At 43.9% G+C, this 20,755-nt stretch overlaps 1 protein-coding gene across 1 annotated transcript in view; it reads left to right on the forward strand.

Moving 5' to 3' along the window:
• ugt8 (UDP glycosyltransferase 8) overlaps positions 1-11,973 on the forward strand; it is a 27,425-nt gene extending 15,452 nt beyond the window's left edge. The window contains exons 4-6 of the mRNA XM_083635196.1: positions 2,816-2,892; positions 4,669-4,888; positions 6,450-11,973. Of these exons, the coding sequence (XP_083491322.1) occupies positions 2,816-2,892; positions 4,669-4,888; positions 6,450-6,825 (673 nt within the window). The 3' untranslated portion in view covers positions 6,826-11,973. The remainder of the gene's footprint in view (positions 1-2,815; positions 2,893-4,668; positions 4,889-6,449) is intronic.
• Positions 11,974-20,755: the final 8,782 nt, after the last annotated feature.

Below are 20,755 nucleotides of genomic sequence, written 5' to 3' on the forward strand. Positions count from 1 at the left end.
TGCAATCACTGCGGCAGTACTTTTGTGGCAATAGGACATTTCAAAACAAGTAACATCTGTACATCAAACCCTTCCGGTACTTCTGCTCTCACTCAAAATATAAGCGATACAATGTCTAGTAGTTTTTGAGATATTAACATGTGTTTGAGACAGCTTTTCAGCTCATGCACTCTATTTCATCCTAGTTGCTGCTGCTGCTCTCTGTACATGAAATGTGACCCAGGTTCTGCCGGTTGAGTGAAAATGGGCGGGGCTTACGAAAGGATGTTTTTACCTGTTGTATTCTGGCTTTCACGCCTTTCCTAACCGAGAAGAGGGGGAGGGAGGGAGGCTGAAGAGAAGGAAAGAGGGACTGAACCAAGTGAATTGTGTCATTGATAAATTGGCTTGGTGAATGTAGGCTCTGATTGGCAGGACAGTGAATTGTGTCATTGATAAATTGGCTTGGTGAATGTAGGCTCTGATTGGCAGGACAGTGAATTGTGTCATTGACAAATTGGCTTGGTGAATGTAGGCTCTGATTGGCAGGACAGTGAATTGTGTCATTGATAAATTGGCTAGGTGAATGTAGGCTCTGATTGGCAGGACAGTGAATTGTGTCATTGATAAATAGGCTAGGTGAATGTAGGCTTTGATTGGCAGGACAGTGTGAATTGCCGCTTTGTTGAAGAGAGAGGGAGAATCTGGGTTGAAGGGAAGGAGAGAGAGATGCAACGATGGGGGTTGTAATGTATGCATGCAAAGGCAGTGTGTGTGGACTGTGGTGGAAAAAGCTTCCACACACACACATACGCACACACAGACACACCCCCACAAACATACATACGTACAGACAGACACACGCACACGCACGCACGCACGCACGCACGCACGCACGCACACACACACACACACACACACACACACACACACACACACACACACACACACACACACACACACACACAACCACAAACATAGACAAAGACAAAGGGTTGAGTCCCAAATGGATAGAAGTAAAGTTCTATTTACATCACAGAATGATCGATGTCCTGGTTCCACCTTGTGTCTTTACTAATTTGTGCTCACTTCACACTAGCCTAAGCCTACTGGAGATATCTCTTCACTTTACCCCCAAATATCATTCCAGTGCACCACTATGAAACTATGTTATGGATGCTCCTCAGCAGCAACACTATGAAGCTACATTATGGATGCTCCTCAGCAGCAACACTATGAAGCTACGTTATGGATGGTCCTCAGCAGCAACACTATGAAGCTATGTTATGGATGGTCCTCAGCAGCAACACTATGAAGATACGTTATGGATGGTCCTCGGCAGCAACACTATGAAGCTACATTATGGATAGTCCTCAGCAACAACACTATGAAGCTACATTATGGATGGTCCTCAGCAGCAACACTAAGAAGCTATGTTATGGATGGTCCTGAGCAGCAACACTATGAAGCTACGTTATGGATGGTCCTCAGCAGCAACACTATGAAGCTATGTTATGGATGGTCCTCAGCAGCAACACTATGAAGCTATGTTATGGATGCTCCTCAGCAGCAACACTATGAAGCTATGTTATGGATGCTCCTCAGCAGCAACACTATGAAGCTACGTTATGGATGCTCCTCAGCAGCAACACTATGAAGCTACATTATGGATAGTCCTCAGCAGCAACACTATGAAGCTATGTTATGGATGGTCCTGAGCAGCAACACTATGAAGCTACGTTATGGATGGTCCTCAGCAGCAACACTATGAAGCTACATTATGGATGGTCCTCAGCAGCAACACTATGAAGCTATGTTATGGATGGTCCTGAGCAGCAACACTATGAAGCTACACTATGGATGGTCCTCAGCAGCAACACTATGAAGCTATGTTATGGATGGTCCTGAGCAGCAACACTATGAAGCTACGTTATGGATAGTCCTCCGCAGCAACACTATGAAGCTACGTTATGGATGGTCCTCAGCAGCAACACTATGAAACTACGTTATGGATGGTCCTCAGCAGCAACACTATGAAGCTACATTATGGATGGTCCTCAGCAGCAACACTATAAAGCTACGTTATGGATGGTCCTCAGCAGCAACACTATGAAGCTACGTTATGGATGGTCCTCAGCAGCAACACTATGAAGCTACGTTATGGATGGTCCTCAGCAGCAACACTATATTGCTACATTATGGATGGTCCTGAGCAGCAACACTATAAAGCTACTTTATGGATAGTCCTCAGCAGCAACACTATGAAGCTACATTATGGATGGTCCTCAGCAGCAACACTATGAAGCTACGTTATAGATGGTCCTCAGCAGCAACACTATGAAACTATGTTATGGATGGTCCTGAGCGGCAATACTATGAAGCTACGTTATGGGTGGTCCTCAGCAGCAACAATACACTACAGAGAAACAATGATCTTGATGTATCGGATCGCTGGTTTTGCCTCCAGTGCACTAGAGAAAGACTTTCCAAAGTCGCATGGTGTAGAATCTTTTCCTGTGAGCAGTGATCACATCACATTATAATTCTTCCGTGAATGGGAAATCCGACTATCCCCTTCTCAAACAGAAACCTAGGTAGTTTCAGGTAGAACCAGTGTAGCAGTAGAAATGATTGAATAGCTTTCAGGTCCTTTCTGGTGGATTGGTCAAAAGCATCCTTTGATCAAAAGCAGACAGAAGATGATGAAATGTGAAAAACGCTGGAGTATGATGTACGATGAGTGATCTTACAGAGTGAAGATACATTGTCTGAAAAGGCTTTTTCTTTCTTTCTTTCTGACTTCCTTCCATCCATCCATCCACCATTCCTTCCATAGATTCTCAGGAGTTCCTCCCAGTAACCTCGGCAACAACACCAAGCTTGTTGATTGGATGCCTCAGAACGACCTGCTGGGTAAGTCCAGTGAGATGAAACTACTTTACAGGTACTTGACTTGGTAGTTGTCCTGGCAACAGTTGTGATGGCTTATATATAGCTTATATACTAGGTTAACTCAGTATGTCATTGATTAACCCAACACAGGTCTTTTTATGGCATTAGCAAACCTTCAAAACAAACGCAGAAGTTTGAGATTTTGATCTAATGCCATCCTACTGGTTAAAGGCTAGATGTGGCAGATAGCCAAGCTATAGCTATAAGTGTGTGCTTTTGTACTGTTGTGTGTGTGTGTGTGTGTGTGTGTGTGTGTGTGTGTGTGTGTGTGTGTGTGTGTGTGTGTGTGTGTGTGTGTGTGTGTGTGTTTGCCTCCATTTTATACCAACAGTAGTGGGCAGTTAGTGAATGTGTAAGCCATTTTGTGTCTGTCGGGGGATGAGGAAAGTTAATTACTGGCCAATTATTGACCGACAAGCATGCACTTGTGCACACAGTCACACACATACTCGCGCACATGCACACAAATGTAGCCGTGCCATGCTAGCACAGCTACCTCAAGTAAACGGCACCATTGTTAGCCAAAAGTATCTAAGCACTTACATCATCATGGTGGGTCAGAGTCTTGTTAATAACTGTTATAGATACGGAGAAAGGAGCACTTTTACATTGAAATCTTGACCTTTTCATTCTTCCCAATAATTTGTAAGCATTCCTCCTGTACAAGCACACACCTTCATGATGTGAAGATACGGCTGAGTGTGCGGGTTTCGTTGGATCCAGATACTCTGTAGAATCCAGGAAGGGCAACTCGGAGAAAGTTAATAACTGCGCCAAACAAACTAAACAACAAGTAACACACAAAATAACTCCTACTCACCTTTTCTTAATGGCACAGCACAGATACTCTACACAACAGTCGTCAGATCGCTGTTCTATTCACATGACACTACTTGCTCTCTTATAATCGGGAGTCTTGATGTCGTTATGGTTTTCACACTATGACGACAGGGGATCACACCTTCTAAGGCTTAGAAGATATTTCACCAGGAGAATCCCCGAGGAGTTCACAAACACAGTCTCACACCGGCTTTATTCTTTCTAAACACACGCTCGTACACACAACATATACGATATGGGCCATTCTACCGAATTAGTTCAAAGTCAGAGTTATTAAATTGATTGCTATCTCAAGTATTATTTGGGGTTTCACTAGAGAATAGAATTATCTTAGTAAACGATTTGTATAATTAAATGTTTTTTTGTTTGTATTTTTGTGTGTGGCTGTGGGACAGTAGCAGTTTGCACCAGTTTGGTAGAATGGCCCATATACTTTCTCCGTCTTTGCTCCTCAGAGGGCTCGTATCGTCTATTACAGGGGTCCCCAACCTTTTGTAACTGAAGGACCACCTTCGCAAATAAATGGGAACAAATATTAACGTGACAAAAAGAAGAAAACTGGGCTGTATGTGTATTATTATGTCACTGTCAGCTGCGTGGTGATATTGAAACCGAACTCATTCATCATTTAAATTTAATTTTTTATTTATTTATTTTAGATACCACAGTGTGCAGAAATAGGGAAAGAAAAAAAGGCAAGAATATAATTTTCACTGCATGCAGAATGCTATGTCTTTAGGTAATCAAACACGGACTAGCGGCCCACAAATCTGAGCGTCAACTATAAAATATTTCACGGCACCACAAGAGGGCGCCGTGAGTCGACCTGGAGGTTGAGAAACACTGGTCTCGTAGTCTGAATTTAGATTAACCCCTTTACCGTTTCCTGTCGTCTAGGCCACGCCAACACGAGAGCCTTCCTGAGTCACGGGGGCCTGAACAGCATCTATGAGGCCATGTACCACGGGGTGCCGGTGGTGGGCGTGCCGCTGTTTGGAGACCACTATGACACCATGACCCGCGTGGCAGCCAAGGGCATGGGCGTCATGTTACACTGGAAGACCATGACCGAGGATGACCTGCACACCGCCCTGATCAGCATCATCAAAGAACCCAGGTGAGATTCCCCTGGCCTCTGTAAAGATGGGGCGCCGTGCGATGCTTAGCTCACGGGTACCATAATGTGACATAGTGTCTGCTGAAAGGTGTCATGAGGTGCCAACCGTGAAATCACACAAATCAAGACAAATCAAGTTTTTAATTTAATTTTAAATTAGTATTTTTTTTTGTACTTTTTTTTTTGTACTTTTCTCTTCTTTCCATATTACATAAGTTTAGATGTTGAAGAATACACTCAATATACCAAACAACAGTTTTAGGATGAGTAAACACTTCTAATTTGTAAGCAAACTAAGCTTGTTCAGGGCAAAACAAGCGTGTTCACCAACTTTCAGGGCAATTTTCTCTGAATGTTGCTTTTAGGAGTATGAACATTCAAATAAGCTTATTATTAGTTCGAACAGCCTGCCTCAAACAGCACATCTGTTCACTTCTGTCTCCAAATGACGCATTTTGCGTCATTCGGAGATGGAAGTGCCTGGATTAGAATAAAGTGCAGAGCTCTCGGCTCAGGAAAACATGAAGAGAAGGTAAACGCTGCCCATCTGCATACAGCCACATTATAATGATAAAAGCAGGCAGTATATTAGCCACATTATAATGATAAAAGCAGGCAGTATATTAGCCACATTATAATGATAAAAGCAGGCAGTATATTAGCCACATTATAATGATAAAAGCAGGTTGGAAATCGGCAAAGCCTTCCTTTAATATCAAATGTCACGTTTTTTCCCCACGGTACGCATCACTTCTTGTTTTGTGATATATTGAATTTCGATATGTCGTTCCATCCCCAGTACTCTGCAGGGCATTCACACAGTGACAACAATACACACGCACACATGCACGCACGCACGCACGCACGCGCGCACACACACACACACGCACACACACGCACGCACGCACGCACGCACGCACACACACACACACGCACACACACACACACACACACACACACACACACACACACACACTACCGCATTATGTGCTCTAGATGCAATCGTGACAGGCATTATGGCGGTCATAAGTCAATGCTTTGGATATTAGGGCTATTATTGGTAACACCGCCATCTGGTGACCATTTGATGCATCATCATACTGGCCTCAGAAGTCTTCATTTTGTAACCTAACATAGTGGTCCTTCATGTCCGGTCCGCGGACCACCAGGGGTCCTTAAAGGAGTTCCGGCAAATTTATAAATTGTTAAACTTCATCATTATTTCATTTACAATACATTAACACAATTTGACAATGTAGTATTTTGATCATGGTTTCTTTGTTATCTCTCCCTACAATGCAGATAGTCAGGGAATGTTGGATCATATCTAACAATAAAAACATTCTCATACTTTAATTTCTATAGACAAAATCTAATCAAATGGGTATGTGTGACGGGGGCCCTAATATGGACTAAATTAGGGGTCCTGTCCTTTAATATGAAAAACGTAGAGAGTCACTGACAGACAATGCTCTCTCTCTCTTCTGTACGCACGTATACTATCACACGAGCACCCACAAATACTCACCCTCGTCTCCCGCCTGTGTCTCCCCCTTCCCAGGTACCGCCAGCAAGCACGTCTCCTCTCCACCATTCACAAAGACCAGCCGGGCCACCCGGTGACCAGGGCCGTCTACTGGATCAGCTACATCCTCCGTCACCACGGCGCCAACCACCTGCGCTCCGCCGTTTACCAGGTCTCCACCTACCAGTACTTCCTGCTGGACGTGGTGCTCGCTCTGGCGGCCGCCTTGGCTCTGACTGGCTTTGCCTTCTACCGGATAGGGCGGTTGCTGCGGTCACAGGGCAGGGACCGGAGGAGGGGAGGCGCCAGGGATGAGGGTAACCTGGCCAACGGACACTGCCACAGCGACAGCGTGGCCAACGGGAAGCACAAACGCAACGGCTCCTTGAGGAGCGAGAAAAAGATCAATTAGTGCTTCCGATTGGCCAAGAAGGGGGGAGGCGGCGGCGGCGGCGGCTGCCCCATGGACTCAGTTCTCGGTTCAGTTGAGTGGTTTTGACGAAGGATATAGTTTGGAGGGAAAGCTGTTCCTAGGTCTGCGTCCAGAGGCAACAGAGCAAGCAAGAGGCTGTAGGAGGATACACTATGCGGGGACGGGAGTACGGGATTGGGCGCTCAGAATCTGTGTGTGTGTGTGTGTGTGTGTTTGTGTGTGCGTGCGAGGTGTGTGTATGCGAGTTTTAACAAAATCCAACAAGCTTTAACAGCTGCTGCAGCAGCGATGCCACACCAAACCAATTGGAAGGTGGATGAGGAGAAACCCGTGGGGGAAGACACAGCGGAGGACATCGTGTTTGTACATGTGCTTCTTCTCTCTCTTCTCTCTCGCTCCCGCGTTCTCTCCCGTCTTCCTGCCCTTCCCCTACGGAAGGATGACTCCCCCCCTCCCTACCCCCCGAGCACCGATCCCTCATCCTCGCAACAAAACGGCAACAAACGAATAACTTCAAAGAAAATATTTCAAAAAAAATATCACGTTTTTAACTGCAAACTGCGGCACTGCTTCAACAAGCGTGGTAAACTGTAAATAGAAGACAAATCTATTTATTACTGTACAAACACATTTTAATGATGGACCTTTTTAACCTACCTTGTTTTTAATTTATTTCATTTAGCAGTGGTATGATTGCATGGTGGTAAACGTACACTCCCTCGTCTGAACGAATAATATCCACATAATGTTGTGTCCTTCATTGTTGCATAACAAACAAAAACGACAGCAGTCATTGATGTAACTGTGCACATATTGTACAGTATCTGAGTGGGATTATCCACAGTATTCATGGTGGACTCGTCTCCAAACTAATCCAGGGGGTGGCGGAGCATAGAGAACATCTTCCTACATCCGGTTTCCCCCTTTTCACTTGGTAGTGCCAACCTGCGCCTGCACCTTCGCTGTGCAGCGTTCCCGCTGCCTCTTTAAGGGCAATTCAAAGACTTAGATTCGTACAAGTCCTTTGCTTAGCTTAGCTTAGTTTAGCTTATCTTAGCTTAGCTCGACTGAACTCCATTTGGCTTATCAGTGTGAAAAGGGTGATAATGTCAATCTTCAGAGGGTGTGACAACTACCAAGGATGCTTTGGATAGCCAGGACCCCATCAGAATAGACCCAAACCCCATCCAGCTAGTTGATCAGGGATTAGTCTGAACATTATTATTGATTTTTTTCTAAATCAATTCCTTCATCAGTTCCCCCTGTTGATTATCCCTCCCTCATCTACTTATGTGATTAGTAATCATTTAATTATTGATTGCCACTTTTTTTGGTGCACCACTTGACTTGGGATGATTTCATGGTGATAACCTTTTATGGTAATGAAGCTAGATGACGAGCACACCGCTCTCAGGTAGTCGTGTAGGAATCATCCATGTTGTTTCTCGATCATCGTTAGAGTTGGGCCGGTTTAAAAAATCTCACACCGGTTTGATATTATACCAGAAATCACACCGAACCGGTATAATTTTACCACTAGGTGTCATACTTGACTTGACTCAGCAGCCGGGCAGCCGCTAACTATAGCCCAAAAAAACAACAAAAAAAACGAAAGGGACTCGAGTGCAGTTACTTTACTTACTCTAAGCTGGTTTGCCAACCTCCAATAAACACCATACAGTACTGCAGATAAACACTAAGTAAACACGATACACTGTAACCTGGTAAACCAGCCGGTCACGTGAAGTCACATTTCATTTTGTTCTATCAGACCATCTGGCCTCAAGCTTTCACCCAGTGTTTGCAGTGTGCAGGAGTTGGGCGGGTGTACTTGCCTTGACAGACAACTCCTTCAGCCAATCAGCATTGGATCCAGTCAAATCCAAATCCAAAAATCCAAAACCTCTGCGCAGAGAAACTCTGCTGTTGCATTTGCTTAATTGTTGTTATTGAGTCTATTTCTGCAATAACTGCACTTTATGGCTGTTTAAACTCGACGAACGTTGACGTTACTGCTCGAGGCAGCCATTAAGGTTTTGCCAGCGGCGTTGCTGATTGGCCGGTTACGATGGCAACTACGACGCAGGTCGCTGATTGGCTAGAGCACTTTGCCATTTCTGCAAACACCCTCCCAGGGCTGTAGGCCAGATGGTCTGGTAGAACGAAATGAAATGTGAGTTCACGTGACCTGCTGGTTTATCAGGCTAGATACACTAGATAAACACCATACACTGTAGATAAACACTAAATAAACACCATACACTGTAGATAAACACTAAATAAACAACATACACTGTAGATAAACACTAAATAAACACCACACACTGTAGATAAACACTAAATAAACACCACACACTGTAGATAAACACTAAATAAACACCATACACTGTAGATAAACACTAAATAAACACCACACACACTGTAGATAAACACTAAATAAACACCACACACTGTAGATAAACACTAAATAAACACCACACACTGTAGATAAACACCACACTGTAGATAAACACTAATAAGAACAAGGAGAAAGTGTATCACCGTTTGTCATGACTTTATTCCTGTAGTTTCTTACATGTTGCCTCGTATAGATACAGTCAATGTCTCGTCATAGACACTGGGGTAGCTGGCTGGGGGCGTGGTCAGGGTGGGGTAAATCTTCCCATTCTCCCCATTCAGCATAGTTAGCATTTAGCTGCTAGCCCAGCCCAACCACCGCAGTAAACGCACATCTGAACAGATGTCTATGTACCTGCTGTAGAATCCCCCAATCCTGTAGTCTAGAGCTGCAGCACCGTCCATTGGTGGGTCAGCCCATTGAGGTATATGGGGGTTTTACCCCACTCACGCGCCAGCTGTAGTAACATTTTTGTGGGCGTTCCCACACAGACCGACTGTATCTGTGTTCATCGGCTTCCTACCAAATCCCTATGGCAAATCCGCAGCTGCACATAGTTGTGGCTATTCACGTAACTAACAATCTCTCTGCCACGTTGTTACTGAAACATGCATGGACAAGTTACGCTGCTTTCAGAAGTGAAATCAGTGTTTTAATCCGTTGCACGGTTGCGGAGGAAATAGCTTTTTTCCGCGAGCTAAGTGTGACTAGCTAGTATCTGTTAACTTGCTAGTTTCCTGTTGCTAGATTTAGTTTCTTGTGCTCGTGCGCGCCCCCGGTTACGGATAATTATGCTATTTTTAATGAGAGCTTTTTGGAAATACATTTTGAAGGAACACATGGAAGTGTGTTTATTTAATCATGCTTGTCACAGTTCACGGCAGTTCACAAACGTATATTGGACACAACCGCACAGCGCTGCTTAAACGCCCCGCCCCCGACTGCTGACCAGAGCTGAGCTACAGACATAATGACAAAAGCCAGTTCAGTTGGTTTGCATAAAATCACCCCGGTTTAAGCTCGTACACCGGACCGGACCGGACCGGTAAACCGGAAATCGACCCAACCCTACGCGACGTTAAATGTCTGTTAGATTTAGCTACCGAGGCTCATGTGCACATTAGGCAGGCTTAGATGATGTCATTATATTAACTACGAGTTCTGCATATGGCCTTTTTTTAATGCAAATATTTGCGTATGTAGAATGCTTGATTGCTGGTGTGTATGAGTGCTTGCTTTTGTTTCTGCACTTGTGTGTCGTAGATCACTGTCTGTACAGCTTTAGACTGGGAACGCAAGGCAAATGTTTTAGCCCAATGAGAGTCATGAAAATCAACAATTACTGTACATGTTGACCCCCCCCCCCCCCCACACACACACACACAATGTTTTTTTTATATGTCCTCATACTGACTGTATGCCCATAGTTGTGAGGACTCCAAAGAATAACAGTGTGACGATTGTTTCTGTATGTTCTGTGCTTTCAATAAGTCTGAAGTTACCTGTAGGCGTTGTCCTCCTCTGTGCCTCCTTCACTCCACCTGACTCTCCCCCTCTCTACCGACCAGGGAATGGGAGTTTTAAGGAATTCTGCCTGTTAATCCTTAATGCAGATGGAGGGATGTAAGGAGAGGAGAAGTGGAACATAGTTCTGACAACCAAGGTGCACCTCACTATGTCTCGTGAATAATAATGTAATAATGTGGAGCCGATACCGATGCAGTGTCTGGCTCTTGGGACACCTCAGCTGAGCGGATGTTTGTCGACATTGGTTGCTTGAACATGGGACTTCCAGTTGAAATTAGGCCACTTGAAATGTCTTCCCGTTGTTGTCCTAGTAGCATAGTCCAAAATCCAAATCTACGTAGAGTGTAAGTTTGCAAATGGCAACCGCAAAGTGCTGACGTCCTAGCAAAGACACTGTTTACCTAGTTAATAAAGCCTCGCACAGGGACAAAACGGAACAATGCAAATTTAAAGCAAACAGAAAGGAAATGCTACGGCCTAACCTACCGGGAGTAGAGGAGGACTTCCAACCACCCAGAAACTCTAATGTTGACACCTCTTGTGTGATCCATAAGGACACGCTTCCGGCGAAATGTCATGTTCTTCCCGTCCTCTGCGAGCTAGATGTGAGCTGGCGTGGCCCAGCCCCAAACCTGCAGCAAACTGACACTATTATACTTGAATCTTCATCATCATTATCATCATCGTCGTCATAAATAACTTCAGCTCTCGGGTATGGGGACTGGGTCTGCAGGTGCTACGCAAGCTATGACCAGGGAATGAGGGAAGGAAAACACTTGTGAAAATATCTTTCTTTTTTATGATTTCAGTATTAATGTTATTATAGCCCACATGGTAAACTACACCCCCCCCCCCCCTTTACTGCTCTCTCTCTCTCCCTCTCTCGTTTCTTCTCAATGCACCTTTTGCAGTCAGATTTCTATCTCCTCATGATGTGTGTATTATTGATTATCAACTTAAAGACTTTCCGTTATTTCGTAGTCTTAATTTGTTAGTCTTTCTCTAACTCATAGCTTCTCTCAGTCCTGTTGTTGTCTCTTTCAGCCCCTCTCTCCTAAACAATACCAGGTATAGCTGCCAATTCACAAGTGCGCCTAACCTGGGAATTTTCTATTTTTGTTTTTGTTTAATTTCATATTACTTTGATTTAATAGGAGAGAGAAAAAAAGTCCTCAATTGTCCTGTCATGTGTGTCCATGTTGTAAATAGAATGATGTAAACAAACAAAAGTACTAATGCTAAATAAACATTACATATTTTGTTTGCAGAGATGATTGAAATATTCCTTTTCAAACACCTTTAGTTATGAATGAATTATTGTTGTAACTTTTACTTTGGCTTGTGACTCCCTCCTTTTGTTACGTCCTCGAGCCGGGTTGTAACATACATATATATATGGGGCTATGATTCTCGCTTTGAGTGTGAGAGGTCCCGGGTTCAAATCCCGGACGAGCCCCCATACGCTACAAGTCCGGCTCGAGGAAGTAAGAAATGAGGGGAGTCATACATCAAAATTAAGGTTGCAACAATATTTTTTTTTAACTAAATCTATAAGGGAAACTAGCCTAACTAGACCAAACAAACTACATCAAACAAAAGAACAGAGCAAAAGGTTCATCGGTGAGGTGGGCGAGAGACTGAATGGTCTGAAGGTCTTCTTAAGCCCAATGAGTGCGTCAGGCCCAGGTGCACCCAATCAGCCTGACAACCCCAACGACCGGGCTTCTGCAAGACAGGGCCAAGAGAGCGGGAGGGTCGTCACAGTCCAAATGCTCCTGCCTCATCTATCTTTGTGCCTGCAACAACTAAAGTATATGCCCTGTTATATTTTGATGCTCACAGTTGTGGGCTACTGGTACCTGGTACCACTGTAGCGTACTGGTACTGGTACCACTACAGTGGTACTGAACCAACACAGATGCACAAAAGCACACACAATGTGTTTGAGACTTGAACAAGATTAGTGTTCTGTACAGCACTTCCCTGTCTCAGTTTGATAGGGGATGTATAGCCTTTCTGCTGGGAGAGAGGTTTTGCAGGTATCAAATGGTTGAATCATCTAAAGTGGCCAACACACACACACACACACACACACACACACACACACACACACACACACACACACACACACACACACACACACACACACACACACAGACAACCTGTAGCTATCTGGTGAATAGGGTTATCTAATGCTGTATGCTTGTGTTGAGTGAGGCTGTGGTAACAAAACACCCACCTGGTACCCTGCCTCTCTCACCGGCCCTGTTAATTATTCACACAGCATGCTCACTGGCCTGCAGACCACACACACACACACACACACACCAGAGATGGGGACTTGGACTTGAGTCGCACTTAAGTCACACACAGTGACTTGAGACTTGACTTGAGACTTGTCCTCTCAAAGACTTGTGACTTGACTTGGACTTGAAGTTTTGGGACTTGTGAACAATCTTTTATTTTTATTTTATTATTTTTTTGGTGCATTAACATTAAGGAAATGTCTACTAATGTCATCTCTAATCATTGCTGCTACTGTAATAGATAAGGAGTGAGGATAATACAGTAAATGCTTTGAATTCCTTAGTTTTATCTATGCAGTGTTCTAAGCAGACTGAATGACATGCAGCAGGTGATGGAACGTTCATTCATAAGAGACTTCAGACTTGACTTGGACTTGTGACGAAACACTTGAGACTTGACTTGGACTTGCAAAAACTGACTTGTGAGCATCTCTAAGTTGCACACACAGGCACACCTGCATTGCATAGGCCTACACAGTCAAATGCACCTGCAGGTATGTTTAATTCACGTTCTTTCAGTTATTTTTGTCTTGTTGTCTTGCGGGTGGCCAAATCGGGCACTGTTTCCGTTAATTGAGACACGAAGGGGGGAGGGAGTGACGGGGGGGGGGCGGTGCTGATGGGGAATTTGATATCCAAGCACAGGAGGCATCATTCATGACGTCTTCCATTCACTCTCAGCCACTCCTCCTCCTCCCGCATGGTAAGTGCCTATTGTCTGCCTTTCCTCCGTACTCCAAAGCAGTAATGATCAGCAGTAATTAAGTAGGTGTACCTCATGTCCGGCTAAGTGGGGTTGTAGTACGGGATGAGAGTCCTCCCTCGGTACACAGAGACAACACACACAATTTAACTGCTGGAGTTGCTAATAGTTTGACAAGAGGGTGTGCAGTATAATCTTACTGCACACTCTGAAAACTGTGAGAGCCCAGCTGAAGAGATGGTGAGGTACGCATGTATGCATTGAGTCATTACGTTGCTTTTTTTAGGCTTAGGGTGTGTGTGTGTGTGTGCATGTGTCTGTGTGTGTGTGTGTGTGTGTGTGTGTGTGTCTGTGTGTGTGTGTGTGTGTGTGTGTGTCTGTGTGTGTGTGTGTGTGTGTGTGTGTGTGTCTGTGTGTGTGTGTGTGTGTGTGTGTGTGTCTGTGTCTGTGTGTGTGTGTGTGAGAGTCAGAGATGTGAATTTGTTGACTTAGCTTGTGTGAGACGACATTAATATTTATTCACCTCTGTCACGCCACACTATATGAAGACTGCCTATAGATCTGCCCTGAAGCGTAAGATCACATTTCTCTGTAAGCTGTCTACCTATCTGAGAGGATTGCAATGCTTTTCATAATCCTGGATCAACCCCAAGCTGAGCAGCGCCTCTGAAAAGCATCTTTGGCATACTGTGTATACAGTGTGTGTGTGTGTGTGTGTGTGTGTGTGTGTGTGTGTGTGTGTGTGTGTGTGTGTGCGTGTGTGTGCGTGAGCGCGTGCATGTGTATATATAAAAGTGCATTGTGAGGAGGGAGAGAGAGAGAATGGATGGTCTGAACTTGAAGGTCTTCTTAACCCTAATGAGTGCACCGGGCCCAGGTGCACCCAATCAGGCTAACGACCCCTACACCAGGCTCTAGGAGAGTGGGAGGATCGTCACACTTTTGGATGTTTTATGACAGGAAGTGTGTGAAACCTAGCCTGGTATCCAGCCCCATATGAATCGCAGTTGTCAGGCTATATGAAACCCATTTTGCTGGGGACCCCTTCAAGGCCCCCTTGGGGTGCCCGGCCCGGACCCTGCTTTGAGAACCACTGCTGTTCTGTGTTTCCTTTCACCTTTGAGACAAGGGCAATATCAGATCAGGATCCAGGCGTTGCATGATGCGATGAGGGATGCATCATCATAAAAAAAAGACGTGAGAAGAAAAGATTGGGCAATAGGCAGCAAACAGCTTGTCCTCTTCTGTTGTTCTTTCTTTTCTCTGTTTAGCTGAGAGATACAGTAGAACGTATAGGATCAGTCATACCACGTAACAGCCAGACCTAAAACCACGTAACAGCCTGACCCAAAACCACGTAACAGCCTGACCCAAAACCACGTAACAGCCTGACCTAAAACCATGTAACAGCCTGACCTAAAACCACGTAACAGCCTGACCCAAAACCACGTAACAGCCTGACCTAAAACCATGTAACAGCCTGACCTAAAACCATGTAACAGCCTGACCTAAAACCATGTAACAGCCTGACCTAAAACCATGTAACAGCCTGACCTAAAACCATGTAACAGCCTGACCTAAAACCATGTAACAGCCTGACCTAAAACCATGTAACAGCCTGACCTAAAACCATGTAACAGCCTGACCTAAAACCATGTAACAGTCTGACCTAAAACCATGTAACAGCCTGACCTAAAACCATGTAACAGCCTGACCTAAAACCATGTAACAGCCTGACCTAAAACCATGTAACAGCCTGACCTAAAACCACGCAACAGCCTGACCTAAAACCACGTAACAGTCTGACCTAAAACCATGTAACAGCCAGACATAAAACCATGTAACAGCCAGACCTAAAACCATGTAACAGCCTGACCTAAAACCATGTAACAGCCAGACATAAAACCATGTAACAGCCAGACCTAAAACCATGTAACAGCCAGACATAAAACCATGTAACAGCCAGACCTAAAACCACGTAACATGTGTTTCATGTGTTAAGGTTAGCGTCACAGCGTGTATGAGCAGCCAACGCTTCTGCTTGATAAAATACTGTCTCAGAGGGTTGTGTGTGTGTGTGTGTGAGAGAGAGAGAGAGAGAGAGAGAGAGAGAGAGAGAGAGAGAGAGAGAGAGAGAGAGAGAGAGAGAGAGAGAGAGAGAGAGAGAGAGATGCAGATGGCTCTTGAATCCAGTAGAGGGCAATATTACACCATAGTTAATTGCCTTCACCTCCTCAGTTCTCTCTCTCTCTCTCTCTCTCTCTGTCCTGCCCTACAGCTGATGGACCTGTTGACTAAAGCACCACTTTGAGAGTTCTGATGCAAAGGTCTTGCAATAGCAGCTGTGTGTGTGTGTGTGTGTGTGTGTGTGTGTGTGTGTGTGTGTGTGTGTGCGTGCGTGTGTGCCTAAGCGCGCATACACACACACGTCACACTCACACACACGCATGCACGCGTACACGTGTGTGTGTGAGTGTGTGAGAGAGAGAGAGAGAGAGACACACACCTGTCATTCTCACCCAGTATCTCTCCAACACCAACTCAAATTAAATCTCCTCCTATCAAAATCTCTGGACCTCAACTGCAGATGACATGTTGGCCTATAAGTGAAGTGAAGCTTGGTGGTGACTTGCAGTAGGCCTATACGGTAATTTAATTTGTTCATCAGTGGTGTGTGTGTGTCTGTGTGTGTGTGTGTGTGTGTGTGTGTGTGTGTGTGTGTGTGTGTGTGTGTGTGTGTGTGTGTATTAGACTAAATGAAAGTTAAATGATCCCTGTGGGGAGCCTGGGTCCTTGCATCAGCAGCACAGACGCCACTAAGCCAAACAGAGAGGATGTTAAAGGAACAGTTCCGCCAAAAATTAAAATTATCCTCGCCCCCATGCCAGGAAGGTTGGGTGAAGGTTTTTGGATGACAAAACTGGGAGACTGAGTTACCGTATTCTCAATTGAAGTGAATGGTGATCAACTTTTAAACGTAAAAAAAAGACTGCCCGTCTGGCGTAATCCAAGTCTTCAGAAGCCCATAGCTGCCAAGTTGATTTGAAAAGACGTCATTTGCACCATGTTTCTAGCTGAAAACTTCACTCTAGCCGTGAGCTGAAAGTCACAGTTTCACGTTCACTTTCAGCTCACGGCTACAGTGAAGTTTTCAGCTAAAAACAGGCTGTAAATGATGTTTCTTCAAGTCAGCTTGGCATGTCCGGGCTTCTAGTGACTTGGATTACGCCAGACGAGCAGTATGGGGGCTTTTCTTCTTTTTTGGAAAGTTGGTCACCATTCACTTCAATTGTTTAGGAGAATGCTGCAACTCAGTTTCCCTGCAAAACTCAAATGTTTTGTGGACTAAATACTTCCATCAGCATGGGGGTGAATAGATAATGACAGAATGACAGAATGACAGAATGAGGATATATACCGCGGCGTGACAGAAAAGGTGTAATTTACAGAGCGCATGCAGCTTGCCCCGTTTGCGTCCGTTATAGCCTGGTTGAGGAGCCTACTCTGAGCTAAATATCTTCTGTGGGCATCCGAATGAAACCAAAGTTATTTGGGTGAGTAAAACATCTTTAAGCTGGAAATAAGGTCTGGGGTGTAAAAAAACAGAATCCTCCTTTAAGTGCCGATATTATTGTTCACACATAAGGAAAGCCATATCACCAAACTGCTAGCCATTAACATAGCCTCCATGGGATAGGATAATACACAAGATAAATGTAACCCAGAAAATGGGTTCATAATTAGAAATAGGTTAATAATTGGAAATTAGAAATGATAAATAAATAACTGAACTACTAACTTAATCTTTGGGTTAGCGCTTTCATTCTGTCATTATTAGAATTTATTTTCTATCGTTTGTTCCCCCCTTTTCCCTTATTGAATTTCAACCGGAACACTGTAAATAGATTCCACTATAAAGAAGACATCAAACTCCAGTAGGTGGCGGTAATGCACAAAAAGTTGTTTGCCAACCGCCATAAAACAATACTAGAAGAAGAAGAAGAAGTTTTGCAGTGTAGTTCCAACCCGGAGGTTTTTGCAGTGCACAATCCGGCAAATTCCATGTGTGTTGATTCATTGCAGAGAGAGAGAGAAGACAGCCGTAAAGATAATTAATTGCACCGTGAAACAGTCTTGCGTTTATCAAGCAGTCAGAACCGTGTGGAAATCTCAAGCCAGACGGGTTTTCATTTATTTGAGACAAACAAGTTATATCAGACTTCTCATCAGAGACTTCACCTGCCGACAGGACCGCTTGGAGCGGGTTAGCTGTGCAATTAGCACCACTACACTGCCTCGGTAAGCTACCACAAGCTAACGTGAGCTTTCGCTCCTCAGTCAAATCCTGCTCGGGTCGTTGAGGTTTACTTTCTGTTACAGGCAGAGTTGAGTTGACGTTGAACTTATCAGACGGTTTCCCAGCCGAAACTACGGGACCGCACGGGGTGCGGGTTATCGGTATGTTAGCAGCACTCCAATGACTCGGTAAGCAACACAGGCGAGAATTGGTCTTTTGTTGACGTTTTATTTTGTACAAACGTAGCTATTCTCATGCATCCAACATTTCAACATCTTTCCATGGTTTGTGTATTTATATGCCCCTTTTCAAACAGTTCGCCTTTTTTATGTTTTAGTTTACGTATTTTCCTTTTGACGAAGTCTATTAGTTTTGTTTACTGTTTTTTTTCACTTTATGTATTGTTTTAACTGTTTGAAATAAATCGTTTCAATCAATCAATAAGTTTAAAGGGAAAAGTGATGAAAGAAATTGTATTATTATTTTATTAGACCGAATTATTGTTTTCCAATTGGTGAAAGTGTTTTCTACACAGGGAAAATATATTTTGTTTCATCAAGGGGAATAATCTTTGTATTGTATCAATGTTAAATGTATTGTATGTTGTATTGATTAATCACATATGGCTAAACTGAAACAGTTATTGCTATTTTCATTTGATATTTGTATTATCATATGCTAAGCATATTTGATTATATTTGATTAGAATAACTCTATTCAATTGAGAAATTGGAATCTGAACCACTAGAGAATACATTTCAATGTAAAGTATTTTATTTTGCATACAGCTATGATCTGGTAGGATGTTGTACAAGATGTATATATCTGTATATATAAGATGAGATATAAGGAAGGAAACTGAGACTATGAGCCTGTTTCTAAATGCAGGTCAGGTCTTATATTGAGAGACGAAATCCAGTGAAGAAGATCCCAGTGATTCCAGTAGATGGCGAGCCACCCAGCTTGATTCCCAGGATTTCAGATCTAGATTCCCACGAAACAGCGGATGAACTATCTGCCTTGTGGTAGGATTGTGCCAGTCACCTGGATTGGTACCAGTTCAAACACGCGTTAGAGAAAAGTGCACTCGAATCCGATCGAACTCTGACAGACAGGCTGATCACCTGATCTGGTTAGAATAGACTCACACAGACACAGATCACACTTATACTGACTTACACTTACACTGACTACTTTTCTTTATATTTTTCTATTCTCTTAGAGGGCCCAGTTTGTTATTTTTCATATCAATGTACCTGTTCAAAATTAATAATGCAAACTAAAGTTGCAGTTAATTGATTACACTTGTGTGGTTATTGCACTAAGAATATCCTAGCTCTTCAGAACCTAGAGCGACATGTATATCCAGGAGTGGGTTACATAAACAAGATAACGTTAAGGTAAAATGGCTGTACACTATGAGCCTATGAGATACCGTTATTAGCCTTAGCCATAACATAGCCTCCGTGGGAACACTATAGGATACACTGCACTGTGATTGGGGAGCTCAATGGTGCAGACTCACAATCCAAGTAAGTCTCGACTGATACATAGATAATGACACAGACTGAGACTGAGAAATTCACTATGGAGTTGGCTTGAACTGTATAGACCCTTTTCACGGGGGCCATTTTGTGTCAAAAAGGCAGAATAAACACAGGTGCAAGCAAAACACTAATGAGGGTTTCCAAATTCCAATCATGGAAGTTTGAAACCCTCATTAGTGTTTTGTTTGCTCCTGTGTTTACCCTGCCTTTTCGACTTTTCATTGGTTTGCACTCACTATCTAATACACTGTGGGGAACATTGGATTTTGCTGTGTTGTGTTTATTGCTTGCTACGGTGTGTAGCCTACTGGTAGTTTAAGGGGTTGGTACCTGTATAATTCCTTTGGGTTTTGCTGGCTGTTCACTAAAAATAGATTTTGCCAGACTGAGATTGACTGGAACCCCATGACTTAAAAACGTAGGTATAGTGAAGAGGATGTTAATGTGATGTGTAGTTCTTCATCGATCTACTAGCCTCTTCATTTTGCTCCTAGAGCGCACCAGATTAATGCAGATGAATCCAGATTAATTAAAATGTAAGAAAAATAAATAGGGTGGGCACAGTTTCCCTGGCAAAAATGTACAAACCCCTCAGTCAGGGTACACTTTGCACCATGATGGTGCACCCCCTGGTTGGAAAGCCTAGAAGCGCGCGTGTGTGTGTGTGTGCGCGTGTGTGTCAGGGTGTTTGGGATGGATGGAACGCTGTCACTGTGTCACCATGGAGATAAGAGAAGCCTGACAGCAAGGGAGAGACAGCCACAGCTTTCATATCAATCAAACTGACTTATAACTGTGTGTGTGTGTCTGTGTGTGGGTGTGGGTGTGGGTGTGGGTGTGTGTGGGTGTGTGTGTGTGTGTGTGAAGGGAGGTGCCTAGGAGGACATTAAGCTGGAATCCAAAATAAATCAATGGTGGCTTGTATGTCAACAGCTGTTGTCAGTTTTGCCTCACCTCTCACTGTAATCTCTAACTCCAGTGACCACACACACACGCACAAACACACATACATACATACACACACACACACACACACACACACACAAACAAACGATTGTACAGCTATCTTAGTGAGGACATTCATTGACATAATGCATTCCCTAGCCCCTAGCCCTGAACCCATAAGCTCAC

This window comes from Poromitra crassiceps (assembly GCF_964638095.1).
Source record: "Poromitra crassiceps genome assembly, chromosome: 4".
NCBI classification, from domain to species: Eukaryota; Metazoa; Chordata; class Actinopteri; order Beryciformes; family Melamphaidae; genus Poromitra; species Poromitra crassiceps.